Source organism: Microcebus murinus, chromosome 21 (genome assembly GCF_040939455.1).
Source record: "Microcebus murinus isolate Inina chromosome 21, M.murinus_Inina_mat1.0, whole genome shotgun sequence".
Lineage (NCBI taxonomy): Eukaryota > Metazoa > Chordata > Mammalia > Primates > Cheirogaleidae > Microcebus > Microcebus murinus.
The window spans coordinates 19916883-19932141 of record NC_134124.1 but is presented as its reverse complement, the minus strand read 5'-3'; the positions used below and the strand labels follow the sequence as shown (position 1 = coordinate 19932141).

At 47.9% G+C, this 15259-nt stretch overlaps 1 protein-coding gene across 7 annotated transcripts in view; it reads right to left on the bottom strand.

The window, feature by feature from the left end:
* Nucleotides 1–5594, bottom strand: part of LARP1 (La ribonucleoprotein 1, translational regulator) — a 59115-nt gene extending 53521 nt beyond the window's left edge. For 3 of the 7 annotated variants that reach the window (XM_012755473.2, XM_012755476.2, XM_012755477.2), the window contains exon 1: nt 4717–5593. In XM_012755473.2, the coding sequence (XP_012610927.1) occupies nt 4717–5152 (436 nt within the window). In that variant the 5' untranslated portion in view covers nt 5153–5593. Of the gene's footprint in view, nt 1–4716 lie in introns of all 7 variants that reach the window. The other 4 variants (XM_012755475.3, XM_075996243.1, XM_075996244.1 and 1 more) reach the window with 2 other exon arrangements.
* Between the last annotated feature and the right edge of the window lie 9665 nt (nt 5595–15259).

Below are 15259 nucleotides of genomic sequence, written 5' to 3'. Positions count from 1 at the left end.
ATAAATCCACCTATGTTGAAAATGCATTTAATGCACCTATTGTACTGAGTATAATAGCTTAGCTTACTCTATCTTTTTCTTTTTTGAGACAGAGTCTCACTCTGTCACTCCAGCTAGAGTGCCATGGCATCAGCCTAGCTCACAGCAACCTCAAACTCCTGGGCTCAAATGATCCTTCTGCCTCAGCCTCCCAAGTTGCTGGGACTATAGGCACATGACACTACACCCAGCTAATTTTTCCTATTTTTAGTAGAGATGGGGTCTCACGCTTACTCAGGCTGGTCTTGAACTCCTGAGCTCAAGCCATCCTCCTGCCTCAGCCTCCTATAGTGGTAGGATTACAGGTGTGAGCCACTGCATCCAACCAGTTTGCCCTACCTTAAACATATTCAGAACACTGCTATTAGCCTACAGTTGGGCAAAATCATCTAACATAAACCTTATTTTATAATAAAGTGTTGAGTATCTTGTGTAATTTATTGAATACTGCACTAAAAGTGAAAAACAGAATGGCTGTATAGGAACTTGAAATAGTTTCTTATTTAAATGAGTATCACTACTGCATCATTATAAAGTCAAAAGATTGTAAGCTGAAACATAAGTTGGGGACTGTCTGTACTCTCAAGCCACAACAAACTTTTGGTTCAGTTAGGCTGGCTTTTCCTCACAACCCAGAAAGCACATGTATACTCTCCCAAATAGAATCTTTACAAAAGGCAAATGTAAAAATTAAAACGGGCTGGGCGTGGTGGCTCACACCTGTAATCCTAGCACTCTGGGAGGCCGAGGCATGTGGATTGCTTGAGGTCAGGAGTTTGAAACCAGCCTGAGCAAGAGCGAGACCCCATCTCTACTAAAAATAGAAAGAAATTAATTGACCAACTAAAAATATACATACAAAAGATTAGCCAGGCATGGGGGCACATGCCTGTAGTCCCAGCTACTCGGGAGGCTGAGGCAGTAGGATTGCTTCAGCCCAGGAGTTTGAGGTTGCTGTGAGCTAGTCTGAGGCCACGGCACTCACTCTAGCCTGGGCAACAAAGTGAGACTCTGTCTCTAAAAAAATAAAAATAAATTAAAATTAAAACGTATTTCAAAAAATTCATCACACCACTTCCAAAGTAAAAACAGCCAATTCTTAGGGTCACCAACCTTTAAGATTAACCATACCACGCCTTTTATATCTGTAGATAAGCAAAGTCAATTTTTAAGGAGACATATCCCATATTTCATGGAATACTGATACAACACAAGAAAAGGAAAGATCTCTTCTTTTTTTTTTTTTGAGACAGAGTCTCGCTTTGTTGCCCAGGCTAGAGTGAGTGCCATGGCGTCAGCCTAGCTCACAGCAACCTCAAACTCCTGGGCTCAAGCAATCCTACTGCCTCAGCCTCCCAAGTAGCTGGGACTACAGGCATTCGCCACCATGCCCAGCTAATTTTTTCTATATATATTAGTTGGCCAATTAATTTCCTTCTATTTATAGTAGAGATGGGGTCTTGCTCTTGCTCAGAGCTGGTTTTGAACTCCTGACCTCAAACAATCCGCCAGCCTCAGCCTCCCAGAGAACTAGGAGTACAGGCGAGCCACCGCACTCCACCGAAAGATCTATTCTGATTCAAGCAGCAGAGACAGAATGAATGAATAAATGAGTAATAAATGGTCTCTAAGCCCCTCATATTATATAGGTGGAGAAAAACAGAATCCCAGAGAAAGTTCCACAAAGTCCCAGTCTCCCAGACATCCTAACAGCTACCACATGCCAGGCACTGGGCTAAACTCTTTACAAGTATCCTCACAGGGAATTCTCACAATAGCCCCATGAGGCAGGTGAATCATAAATCAATACCTACTATACAAATGAAGAAGGTGAGGCACAGAATGGTTAAATAACTTGTCCAAGGAGGCACAGCTGATAAGTGGTGAGGCTGGCATTTGCATCCATAGTTTGACCCCAGAACTTCTGCTATGTATCATCTCTGCTTTTAACTTAGACATCCTGAACTTTATCCTTAGAAGGGGTGTGGCTGGGATAAAGAAAAAATTTTTAACATTTTAAAATAACCTAGAGGGTGAGTGGGATCCAAAAACCAAATCCCAAGACTTAAAACTACAAATGTAAGACTTGGAAGCTTAAACCAGAATAGAGAACCCCACAAGAAAGGAGAGATATCACAAAAACATATTTTATTACTAGTTACTGCATGTGTCCCTTAAAGAACTAAAACACCATCAACTGAGCCAAAAGGAGGGCTAAAAATAGGCGTTTGCAGCAAGCTTTGGAAAGCTTTTAGCTTGCTTATGAGGCACTCATTTCTGTAGACTCCCAAAAACATATGCATCACAGAACACAAAAATTCCCAAGACCACACAGCCACTCCACTGGTGTCACATTTAAATCTGTCCAAGCTGCAAATAAAACCAATGGTGGAAAAGGGCCTTAAAGATCCAAAAAGGGCCACCGCCTAACCTTACCAGACAACCTAATCACACAGAATTCTTCTCTCAAAAAGCACCCAAGTCCTAACAGGCTTAAAACAGATAAGCTACTGGATTAACTCAGTCTGTCAAAGACTATTCCAAAGTTTCTAAACCTACGTGTAGATACTCTATTGCTCTAAGAGTCCAGAAAAACAAGGACAGTGCAAACCTAACCCGCTCAGAATTTTGCTTTGGGCACTTAAAGCAAGTTGGCTTCTCCACTCAGAGGGAAAGGCAAGGTGCCAGCCAAGCTGTCTTCTTCCCACGATCAATAACCCCAGTGACGCACACTATCAAGGGCCCCTGGACTTAACACAAAATGCCAGCTCAGGCACCCAATACCACCTGATGTCATGGCTGATTTAAAACCCACAAGGCAGGATCACTATTAGCTAAGCAGCAGCAGCCAGGGTGAGTAGCCCCATTTAAACTTCTGAGGAGTGCTCTCTCCTGGGGATGATTATACCCTTTTGAGTTTAAAGAAGGGGGAAGGACCAAAGAGTGTCTTAAAGTTGTTTTCCCTCACTCTGTGGGTGGATAGGAGGGATTTAAAAGAAAATGGAAGTTTCAGCACTGCCCTTTGCATAAGAGGGTTCTGGAAGGGGAAGGAGGAGAGAGGAGGGCAGGAGAAGAGAACATGGTCTAAGGTACTGTTAGTAAACCCCAAATGCCCCCTCCTCCAAGTGAAGCACGCTGAAAAGAAATAAAAATTGCTACATGCTTTTTTCAGGATTAGCTATTCTGGTTCCCTAGGACTATGAGTGATTCTACTCCATTGAGTGGAAAGGCATTAAGCTCCCCCTTCAACTTTCCCCATTTTGATAGTTTAAACCAGTCTCAACTAGCGACTGCAGAAGGGGAGGAGTTTGGAAAAAGCACTGGGGCTACTGCCAGAGGCCATCGTTCTAGCTATAAGCCAGTTTTAATATTGACCCGCTTCCAAAGAACCCAAAACCAAAGAATCCAGACCCACTGTGCCACGCACAGGCAAAGAGAAGACAGAGGGCACGCCCCCCACCCAAGCAGACAATCTACTGTTCTCGGCAAAGGGAGGCCAAGAGCAGACTCCATATTCTGCACCGCCTCTCTCTCCACGCTGACACGGCTCTGCTGGGATTTCCTGCACCCTCACCTCCCCCAAAAGGGGTCTGGTCTAAAATGGCCAAAAAACGGAGAGGGGAGAGGGAGACTGTGGGAGCGCCGGCCGGCGGTCACATGCCGCTCCCCGCGCGGGGAGGCACCACGCTGTCCCGGCTGCGGAGGAATGCCGGGAAGGGGGACGCGCACTCACACTCACGCACACTTCGGCCGCGCCGCGGGCCCGCACCCGCTTTCCACCCCGAGCGCGGCGACCCGCACCGAACGCTGAGGCCGAGCGGCCGCGAGCAGCCCGCTGACCGCCGGCGCGGCGCATGGCGCCCAACTGTCACCCGCCTGCCCGGCCACTCCCTCCCCCGCCGCCACACGCCCCTCGAGTCGCCGCATGCCCCTCACCCGCCTCACATTTTCCGCCAACCCCCTAACTGGTTCCTCAGCCCATTCACCATCGGGCTCCTCCTTAACGCGGAAGGTGCTCGGGATCGTGGAGGGAAACCACCGAATTCAATGACACGTTGGGTTTCCTCTTCGCCCCGTTGTCCCCCGTAACTGACCCCTCAATCTGTCTCCAAATGGCGATTCTACCGCCTATCATCATCTACCCGGGAACCAAACTTGTTAACTTTCAAACCCCGAATCCGTGCGGTCGGCATGAACTCCTCGCCAGGCGCTGTGCTTGTTGCCCATGACATATGCTCATTAAACATTTACAACATGGGGACGCTCGCGACGCTACCAAAACGGGGAGCGCAGGCGGGATGGGAACAGGGGGCTTCCCCAGTACGATTCAAACCAGAAACCGTCTCTTACACCAAAACGCGGCGGGGGACAGAGGGTCCTTTTCACCCCAACCAGCGCCCACCCACTCCTGGCGAGGTAGGCCCGGACCGCGCCGTTGCCCACTAACCGCTGCGGCCCAGGCGGCGGCCGTGGCCTCCCGGAGGCCGGGGCCTCGGGCAGGGGCAGGCTCCCCCGTGTGTGGTGGGGGTAGGGCACGGCAACCCGAATTAACCAGGAGGCAGTAAGAAAAATTCCAGAGTCACCGCGGACCCCAGGGCCCTGGAGGCCGCTGGGGGAGGGGACTCCCATGTCCCCGGAAGAGGCCCCGGACCCAGGAGAGCAAGGGGAGAGACCCACCTGGAGGAGACTGTCCGTTCACGGTGGTCAGGACCGGCGGCAGCGCGTTCTTAGTCCACGGGTTCACCTTGGGCGGGGGGGCTTCTACGAAGTCTCGGCGCCCGGCGCCCGCCGCTCCGGCAGCTCCTCCGCCGGCGCACGGCTCGCCGCCGCCTTCCTCCCCGTCGCTGACGGTCAGGCCCTCGGCGCCGGGCGGCTGCGGCAGCCGCGGGCTCTCGCGCTCCTGCTGCCCGGTGCCCTCCTTGTGTGGCTTGGCGCAGGGCGGCCGGAGTCTCCGGGCGCCGCCGTCCGGCTCCCCCCCACCGACGTCGTTCGCCCCGGGCTCGCCCTTGGCCTCGGGCGCCGGCGGCGGCTTCTTCCTCACCAGCCCCCCGTGCTCTTCGGCCTGCAAGAGCGGGGCGCCCCCCGGCAGCAGCGGCTCCACCTGAGTGGCCATCTGCGCGCCCGCCCCCCCCCCCGGAGAAGCCGGGCGCGCCCGAGGCTGCCTCCCCCGCCTCGAACTTGGCTCACACAGCGCCCGCGACGCCTTCCTCAGGGGCGCCGGGCCCCAGTCCCTGCTGAGAAGGATCGGGGTTCCCGCTAGGCGCGGCCCCCCTCCCGGTCGGATGCAGCCGCCGTAGATCCGAGGCCCGCTGGCGGGGCGGGGGGGGGAGGAAGGCCCCCCACTCTGCGGTCCAGGCCTCCTCGGCGTGCGTCCCCCCCCGCCCGTTCCTCACGAGGCGCCCCCACCCCGAGCGCAGCAGGCTTCTCGTCCGGTCCCTCCCTCCCCCCCGCCCCCGGGGCGGCCCGGGCTTCCCGGCTCGGGGGCTGCAGCAATATGGACGGACAGGGATAGGCGCGGCGAGCCAAGCCGACCACGCGATCCGCGGCAGGCGGCGGGCGGGCGCGCGCCTCGCGACGCGGCGGGCGACGGGAGGGGACTGCGCAGCGGGGGCGCGCCCGCCGGGCCGGCCCTTGGCGACGGGCGGGCAGAGGCGGCGGGAGCGCGCGCGCACACACCCTCGCGGTCCCGCCCCTCGCCCCGCCCCTCGCCTCCGATTCCTCTGAGCACCTCCGGGGCTAGGGGGTGGGGTGCTCAGACCGGACGGGGGCGAGCACGTGCCTGATGCAATTCGGGATGGGGGGGTGATGAGGGGGGCAGGAGAGCTGGGGGGTGAAGAGGGGGAGGTGTCTTAAAGGGCCAGCGCGTGAGAGCGGCCTCAGGTGGAGCACATGGGAACGGGCCACGCGGCCGGCTGGGCCTGCTCGCGCTCTTTAGGTTGGGTGCCAGATTCAGGGGAAGGAGCCATTAACGTCACCCCTGACTTCCAGAGTACTAAAGGGGGGTCCTCATCCGCCCCGAGGACGCGCCGACGCCGCCCACTCCCCTGTGCCCCGCGGGCCTGGACCTTCCAGGCCCCGCCCGGGTGACCTTTGGCGAGCCGCCCTCACCTCCGCGGGTTGTGTCCCGCTCCTCCCGCGGGCCTGGACTCCGCCGGGAGATGGGTTCGACTCGGGTGAGCCCTTAGCCCTAGGGGCAGCGGGCGCCTAGAAAGTGGGAACAGAGTTACCAATGATCCTCACTTGGGCCAGGCCTTCCCTCCACCCCTAAACCTAGTATTTATGGGCAGGAAATGTCTTTTCTTTCAAGTGAATTTCTTTTTTTCTAAAGAATTGCTTTGGGCGGTGCTGAACCAAAGCTCCATTGGGACTTCTGAGATCTGGCTTTTACCAGATTCCTGGCCTTTACCAACTCCATAGCAGTCATTGCCATTTCCTTGGGCCTCAGTTTCCCTCGTGTATAATGAAGGAGCGGTGTTTTCTAGCGGTTTCAAACTTCAGTGTACGTTAAATTCAATAAATATTTACTGACCTAATACGGTGGGGGCCTGCAGGGTTCTAGGAAACAGGTTTGTCAATAAATCGGGCTAACAAAGTCCCCATGGAATTTACCTTCTAAGGTGAGAAGGAGACAATAAATTAAGTGATAAATTCTTGTCTAGTATCTATGAAGACAATAATTTCTGCTGTAGTAAGTTAGACTAGATGGGCTACTTTAGTTTGGGTGATGAGGGAAGACTTCTTTGAACGCCAACTCCAAACTCATAGGAATCAAGCCTAGTCTGGGATTGGACCTAGAAATCTATGTATCTAGTCACTAGTGAGATCCCTTGTGCTTTAAGGCACCAGGTGGTCCTACTTCACTTGAAGAAGTCCTAGCCTATGTCTGGCTGTGATCTGACTGCTCAAGACATAACATCTCGGCTGGGCATGGTGGCTAAAGCCTATAATCCTAGCACTCTGGGAGGCCGAGGTGGGCGGATCGTTTGAGCTCAGGAGTTTGAGACCAGCTTGAGCAAGAGCGAGACCCGATCTCTACCACTAAAAATAGAAAGAAATTAATTGGCCAACTAAAAATATATATACAAAAAATTAGCTGGCCATGGTGGCATATGCCTGTAGTCCCAGCTACTAGGGAGGCTGAGGCAATAGGATCACTTGAGCCCAGGAGATTGAGGTTGCTGTGAGCTAGGCTGACGCCATGGCACTCACTCTAGCCTGGGCAACAAAGCGAGACTCTGTCTCAAAAAAAAAAAAAAATGATATCTTTGAATGTTGGCCATCTCTAAAACAAGAATTAGAGCACAAAACCTGCTAGATCAGGGAGAGGACTTAATGAAAAGACTCTTGGAACTGCTCCAGCCAGTAGGCCTGGACTATAGGATTGCGGTAACCAGGAGTACTGGGTAGAAGTATTGGTGGGGATAGCCAGGCAATCTGATGTCTAGTTCCAGCTCTTGGCCATCCACAGTAGCTCACAGATGTAATTCCAGCGCTTTGGGAGGCCAAGGCAGGAGGATCACTTGAGCCCAGGAGTTCAAAGCCAGCTTGAGCAGCATAGCAGGATCCCATCTCTACAGGAAAAAAAAATTAGCCAGGAGTTGTGGCACACACCGATAGTCCCAGCTACTCTGGAGGCTGAGGCAGGAGGATCGCTTCACTTGATCCCAGGAGTTGGAGGCTGCAGTGAGCTATGATTGCACCAAGCACTCCAGTCTGGCTGATGGAGTGAGACCCAGTCTCTTTTTTTTTTTTTGACACAGAGTCTCACTCTGTTGCCCTGGCTAGAGTGCCATGACGTCAGCCTAGCTCACAGCAACCTCAAACGCCTAGGCTCAAGCAATCCTTCTGCCTCAGCCTCCCAAGTAGCTGGGACTACAGGCATGCACCACCATGCCCAGCTAATTTTTTCTATATATTTTTAGTTGGCCAATTAATTTCTTTCTATTTTTAGTAGAGACGGGGTCTCGCTCTTGCTCAGGCTGGTTTTGAACTCCTGACCTTGAGTGTTCTGCCCGCCTCGGCCTCCCAGAGTGCTAGGGTTACAGGTCTGAGCCACCATGCCGCCCGAGACCCTGTCTCTTAAAAAAAAAAAAAAAAAAAAAAATAGTTTCCCCCTTAACCCGGGGGAATACATTCCAAGACTCCCAGCAGATGCCTGAAACCCTAGATAGTACCAAACCCTATATATGTGATTTTTTTCTATATATATACCTATGATGAAATTTAATTTACAAATTAGACATAGTAAGAGATTAATAACTAATAATAAAGCAGTTATAACTATATTATAATAAAAGTTACATAAATATTCTCTATCTCAAAATATTTTATTGTATGTAATATTTTCATACTGCAGTTGACAATAGGTAATTGAAACCTCTGAAGGGAAATTACAGATAAGTGGGGAACCTACCATACTAGAAGTAACCAAATAAACAGTTAAGCATAGCTACTTTTATTATCTATTATATGCTAAGTTCTATGGGAAATATTTGACACTCATTATCTCAGTCTTCACAATAACCGAATGGGATAAGTACTAATTTTTTCCCCAAATGTCTATTGAGCCCTTACTATGTGCCAGGCACTAGACTAGGCCCTGGAGCTGTCATTGTATTCAGTTACAAAAGAAGGCAACTAAAGGCCTGCTTGGTGGCTCACACCTGTAATCCTAGCACTCTGGGAGGCCCAGGTGGGCGGATCACTCAAGGTCAGGAGTTCAAAACCAGCCTGAGCAAGAGCCAGACTCCCCCCCCCCCCCCCCCCCCCCGTCTCTACTAAAAATAGAAAGAAATTAATTGGCCAACTAAAAATATATATACAAAAAATTAGCCTGGCATGGTGGCACACGCCTGTAGTCCCAGCTACTCAGGAGGCTGAGGCAGAAGGATTGCTTGAGCCTAGGAGTTTGACGTTGCTGTGAGCTAAGCTGATGCCATGGCACTCTAGCCCGGGCAACAGAAGTAAGACTCTGTCTCAAAAAAAGGAAAAAAAAAAAGGAAGGCATTCAGAAAAGAAAGTAAGATTGGCTGGGTATGGTGGCTCAAGCCTATAATCCTAGCACTCTGGAAGACTAGGCAGGAGGATGGCTACAGAACAGGAGTTCCAGACCAGCCGAGCAAGAGCCAGATTTTGTCTCTACAAAAAATAGAAAAATTAGAGGTAGATTGCCTCTCTCTGCCTCAGTTACAATAACCTTCTACCCGTGAGGGTTATTATAAGGATTAAGTGAGTTAATATTCCCACAGTGCTTAGAACAGCATATAGTAAATATTTAATAAATGTATATTATTATCATAAAAGAGGTAGTGGTCATTAGCAAAGAGTCAGGAAAAGCATTCTTTAAATCCCACAAAGAAGGCAGAACAAGTGTTACCCCATATTACAGATGTGGAACCTGAGGCTCAGAAAGATTAGATGTTTTATTTGAATTCATACTTCTGGTTGGTGGAAGCTCCAGGATTTCTAAAGTTTCCAAATCCAGTGCCCTTTCCCCTTCAGATAATATTCTAGCTGTTGCAAGCTGTCAGTCCTCTGGCCAATTTCAGCCCCCAGGCGTGTTTTGTTTGGCCCACACAGCATTTTTTTTATTATTATTTATTGAATTTAAACATGATGAGATGAGCCCAGCACACATTAGTGAGTCTCAGGTCCACCCCTTCTGGTGTTACTTCCAACCAACCTCCCTCATTTAGATCCCTGCACAAACTGATGCCATGCCAGTCACTAAACACATGGTGTAGAAAAGTTAGGGGACAAAAGAAGAGGTACAGAAGACCCTAGGTGAGAAGTGGAAGGAAGAAGTAGTCAGGGAAGCCTTCTTGGAGGTGGCTGGACTTGAGTTAGGACTTGAAACTGGGGAGTAGGATTTGTTCAGCTTAAAAAGGAGGATATAGGGAAGGTTGTTTTAGCATTTGGTGACCTTCAGGCATGTTTATGAACTTCTATGCCAAGGCTTCCCTGAAGCCTTTTCCTTGGTAGAAGAGAGGAAAGAAATGAGCTGCCCTTTATCTCAGATGAAGCCAGGTGACCCAGGAGGCCCAGAGTCAACACAAATTGTCAGTGCTTGTTGACTGAGTGATTGATCTGTGTCATTCCCTCTGAGGACTCAGGACTGTGCAAGGCACTTGGAGAAAGGTGAAATTACATTAGCCAAAGTATGAACCTCTGCCTTTAATGACAATAATAGTAATAATAATAATGATAACAGCTAATATTTATTAGGTTGGTACAAAAGTAATTGCAGTTTTGGACCACGAATTTTTTAATCATTATAACTAGGCTCCAATATACCTTTATGAATCAAAATAGGAATCATTACAATCAACACATTTTTGCCAGTGAGAAATACGTTTTATTCCTGTAGCGTAAAAATCCGTGCTTTGGGATTCAAGGAACTCTTGGAAAGCATTTTCCACCTCCTGCTGGTTGTGGAAGCATTTTCCCTGCAAAAAGTTGTCCAGATGTTGAAGAAGTGGTAGCTGGTTGGCGAGAGGTCAGGTGAATATGGTAGATGAGGCAAAACTTCCATAGACCACCAAACAGTGACCATGACCTTTTTATGGTGCAAGTTTGGCTTTGGGAAGTGCTTTGGAGCTTCTTCTCAGTCCAACCACTGGTCATGGTGGTCATCACCAGCTGTCGTATAAAATCCACTTTTTGTCACACATCACAGTCCAATCGAGAAATGGTTTGTAGTTGTTGTATCCAAGAAGAGGACACTTCAAAACAATGATTTTCTTTTTTTATTTTCTATCAGCTCATGAGGCACCCACTTACCGAGCTTTTTCACCTTTCCAATTTGCTTCAAATGCCAAACAACTATAGAATGGTCAAGGGTGAGTTATTTGGCAACTTCTCATGTAGTTGCAAGAGGATCAGCTTCGATGATTGTTCTCAATTGGTCATTGTCAACTCAATTGGTCATTGTCAACTTCTGATGGCTGAACACTGTGCTCCTCATCTTCAAGGTCTCGTCTCCTTTGCAAAACTTCTTTTTTTTTTTTTGAGACAGAGTCTCGCTTTGTTGCCCAGGCTAGAGTGAGTGCCATGGATGGCATCAGCCTAGCTCACAGCAACCTTACACTCCTGGGCTCAAGCAATCCTGCTGCCTCAGCCTCCCAAGTAGCTGGGACTACAGGCATGCACCACCATGCCCGGCTAGTTTTTTCTATATATATTAGTTGGCCAATTAATTTCTATTTATAGTAGAGACGGGACTCGCTCTTGCTCAGGCTGGTTTCGAACTCCTGACCCCGAGCAATCCGCCCGCCTCGGCCTCCCAGAGTGCTAGGATTACAGCCACCGTGAGCCACCGTGCCCGGCCCTTTGCAAAACTTCTTGAACCACCACTGCACGTACGGTTCATTAGCAGTTCCTGGGCCAAATACGTTGTTGATGTCATGAGTTGTCTCTGCTGCTTTACAACCTATTTTGAACCTGAAAAAGAAAATCACTTGAATTTGCTTTTTGTCTAACATCTTTTCCATAGTCTAAAATAAATATAAAAGAAACAGCATGTAATAAGTCATTAGCAAAAAAAAAAGCAAGAAATGTGCATTAAAATGATGTATAACATACCACGTTTATTTAAGAATGTATTCCAATACCAAATGACAAATTTCAACCATGCTAAAACTGCAATTACTTTTGCACCAAACTAATATTATGCCATAACTATGAGCCAGGGGCTGTGGATGGGGGATTTTTTGCTGACGGTGGCACTTCCCAAGGAGTATTCCCCAGAATGTAAATAAATGTACACCAATATCGACCTGGTGCAGTGGCTCATGCCTGTAATCTTAGGACTCTGGGAGGCTGAGGAAGGAGGATCGCATGAGATCAGGAGTTCAAGACCAGCCAGAGCAAGAGTAAGATCCTCGTTTCTACTAAAAATAGAAAAAAAAATTAGCTGGGCATGGTGGCACATTTAGTCCCAGCTACTTGGGAGGCTGAGGCAGGAGGATTGCTTAGGCCCAGTAGTTTGAGGTTGCTGTGAGCTAGCTGACTCCACAGCACTGTAGCCCTGGCGACAGAACAAGACTCTGCCTCAAAAAAAAAAAGACTTGGTTTTTTGTCATCTTTGTCTATTGTTAAAATGATTGATTATTTCTCCAGTTTCTCTTCTTCAGGTATTTGATTGGAAGGATTCAGGATCCAGGATTGAATTTCACTTTGCAAATGTCAGCAGGACACAGTAGGTCTACATAATATCAAGAAGTCTTACCTGACTTTTGTTGAATACCAGCCCTGTCATGTGCTCCTACGGGGGGTGGGGGGCTTCGAGGGTTGCCTAGAGTCAGCCTTCTCGTTGTACAGATCAGAAACGGAACCCCAGAGAGGGGAAGGGACTTGCCAAAGTTACACAGCTGTTTAATGCAGAGGCTTGACTGGGTAACCAGAACTCTTGACTCCAAACTCTTTCCAACAGTTCTACTGTATCTTGCAACTTCTCTAAATAAGCTGATTGTGTATCAGAATCTTGTACTTCATAGAGGTTTACATTTGTCAAAACTCATTGAACTGTATACTTAAAATCTGTCCAGTAAAAAAAAATAATAATAAAACAAAATCTGCCCAGTATATTGTTGAAAATTTAACTCCATTTCTAAAAATGGTAAAATAGTACAGCCATATGCTCTCTCATGAAGGGTCAGCATTTAGGGCAAAAATAACGTATGGTCTGAAGGGCTCAAGGGAAGCCCTTAGGAAGGCATCGTGTTGGAGCTGGCAGTCTCTCAGGCAGCGTTTCTGCGGGCATTGTTTTAACAGCCTGCCATTTCTTTAGAGCAGGGGTCCTCAAACTTTTTACACAGGGGACCAGTTCACTGTCCCTCAGACCACTGGAGGGCCGGACTACAGTTTAAAAAAAACTATGAAGAAATTCCTATGCACACTGCACATATCTTATTTTGAACTAAAAAAAAAACAAAAAAACACATGGGCTAAAAGACCCGCATGTGGCCTGCGGGCCGTAGTTTGAGGACGCCTGCTTTAGAGGGTCCAGATTAAGATGTCGGCTGGTGTGTGGGGCTCAGGCTGTGAGAAAAAGAATGTATGGCGTCACAACAGGGTGATATTAGGTGTGGTGAGACGCACCAGTGGGACCATGGCTGCCAAGGGAGTGGCAGCTTCTGATGTCCCACCTCAGAAACATGCATGTGTGTGCGCACACACACACACAAACACACACACACACACACCTTCAGCCGTATTGTGGGTGTGTCCATCCACAAGGTGTGTGTGACTTGGCTGTGCATGTGGTCAGTCTCTGCCCCATTCTGTCTGTCTTAGGCCCACAGAACCTAAGGGACCTCCCACTGCAGGTTCCTGGAAGAGGTCAGCTGAGGGCCTGGAGCTAAAGACAAGGGTCTGAGGGTTCCTGGGACCCAACAGTGTGAGTGAGTCAGAGGAATGTTCAGGAACTCTGAAGGGGAGGGCTGAGGGGAAGCAGGTTAGAGCAGAACTGGAGAGCTGGAACAATGGGGAACACCCCACTCAACAGGGGGGCAGGGGTGGGAAACTGGGGGGAGAGGAGAAGATCAAAAGGCTGGAGGAGATCAAAGAGAGAGAGACTTGGAAGTAGCTTGGGGAAGAGGGTTTTGAGAAGGAGAAAGCAAGTACCAAGGGTTGACAGCTGCACCATTACAGCTCCTCCAAACTTGGAGTGTGGGAGAGGGTAATCCACATATCAGGAGATGTTTAATGAGATGAAATTTGGTAAGTTTTGGTTTCTTAGTCGTTTACATATAAAAGGAAAATTCCATGCTTATGCATTATCAAAAGGATTTGTTCTTTTGAGTAAAAGTTCCTCCCAGCATTGCTTCAAAACAATAGATTTGTTTACTTCACATCTGTTAGGATGGCTCCTATAAAAAAAAACCCAAAATAAAAACAAAAAACCCAAAAGAAACAAAAGAAAAAATAAACAAACAGAAAATAAGCATTGGTGAGGATGCAGAAAAATGGGAAACCCTTATACAATATCAGTGGGAATGTAAAATGGTGCCATCACTATGGAAAACAATATGGATGTTCCTCAAAAAATTACCAGATAGTCCAACAATCCCACTTATGGGTGTATGTCCCAAAGATTTGAAAGCAGAATCTTGAAGAAACACTGGAACAGCCATGTTTGTAGCAGTACCATTCACAATAACCAAGACGTGGACACAACCCAAATATCTATTGATGGATGAATGGATAAGCAAAATGCAGTGTATACACAGTGTATATGCAGTACATATAATACAATGGAATATTATTCAGCCTTAAAAAGGAAGGAAATCCTGCCATATGCTGCAATATGGATGAACTTTGAGGACACTATGCTAAGTGAAATAAGATACTCACAGAAAGACATAGACTGTATGATTCCACTTACATGAGGTATCTAAACAGAGAGTAGAATGGTGGTTACCAGGGCCTGAAGGGAGAGGGGAAAAGAGAGCTGTTTTATAAGGGATATAGAGTTTCAGTTTTGCAAGATAAAAAAAGTTCTGGAAATCTGTTTTACAATAATATAAATCTAATTAACGCCACTGAATGTATACTTAAAGATGGTTAAGATGGTACAGTTTATGTTGTGTGTCTTTTACCAAAATAATAAAAAAAATTTTTTTTAATTTTTAGCCTAACAGAAAAAGCATATTTGCCTGTAGACACCTCTCCTTACTCAATGAAAAAACAGCTAGTTATAAAACAACCAGTTACAAAACAGCTTGTTCAGTACAATCCTATTTTTGTCAAATGTCTTTTTCTATTCTAATATATGCAAATTATTATCATTAGGTCATACACCAAAAGATTAACAGTGGTTATTTCCAAGTGCTGATTTTGTTCTTTTTGCTAATCTGTATCCCTAACTTTTTTTTTTTTTTTGAGACAGAGGCTCACTCTGTTGCCTGGGTAGAGTACCGTGGCATCATCACAGCTCACAGCAACCTCAAACTCCTGGGCTCTAGCAATCTTCCTGCCTCAGCCTCCCAAATAGCTGGGACTATAGGTGCATGCCACCATGCCCAGCTAATTTTTTCTATTTTTAATAGAGATGGGGTCTCGCTCTTGCTCAGGCTGGTTTCAAACTCCTGACCTCAAGCGATCCTCCTGCCTCAGTCTCCCAGAATGCTATGGTTATAGGCCTGAGCTACCACACCCAGTCAGTATTCCCTAACTTTAAGGGAAAATTTGCTACCTATTAAAAAAAACAACATAGCTTAAG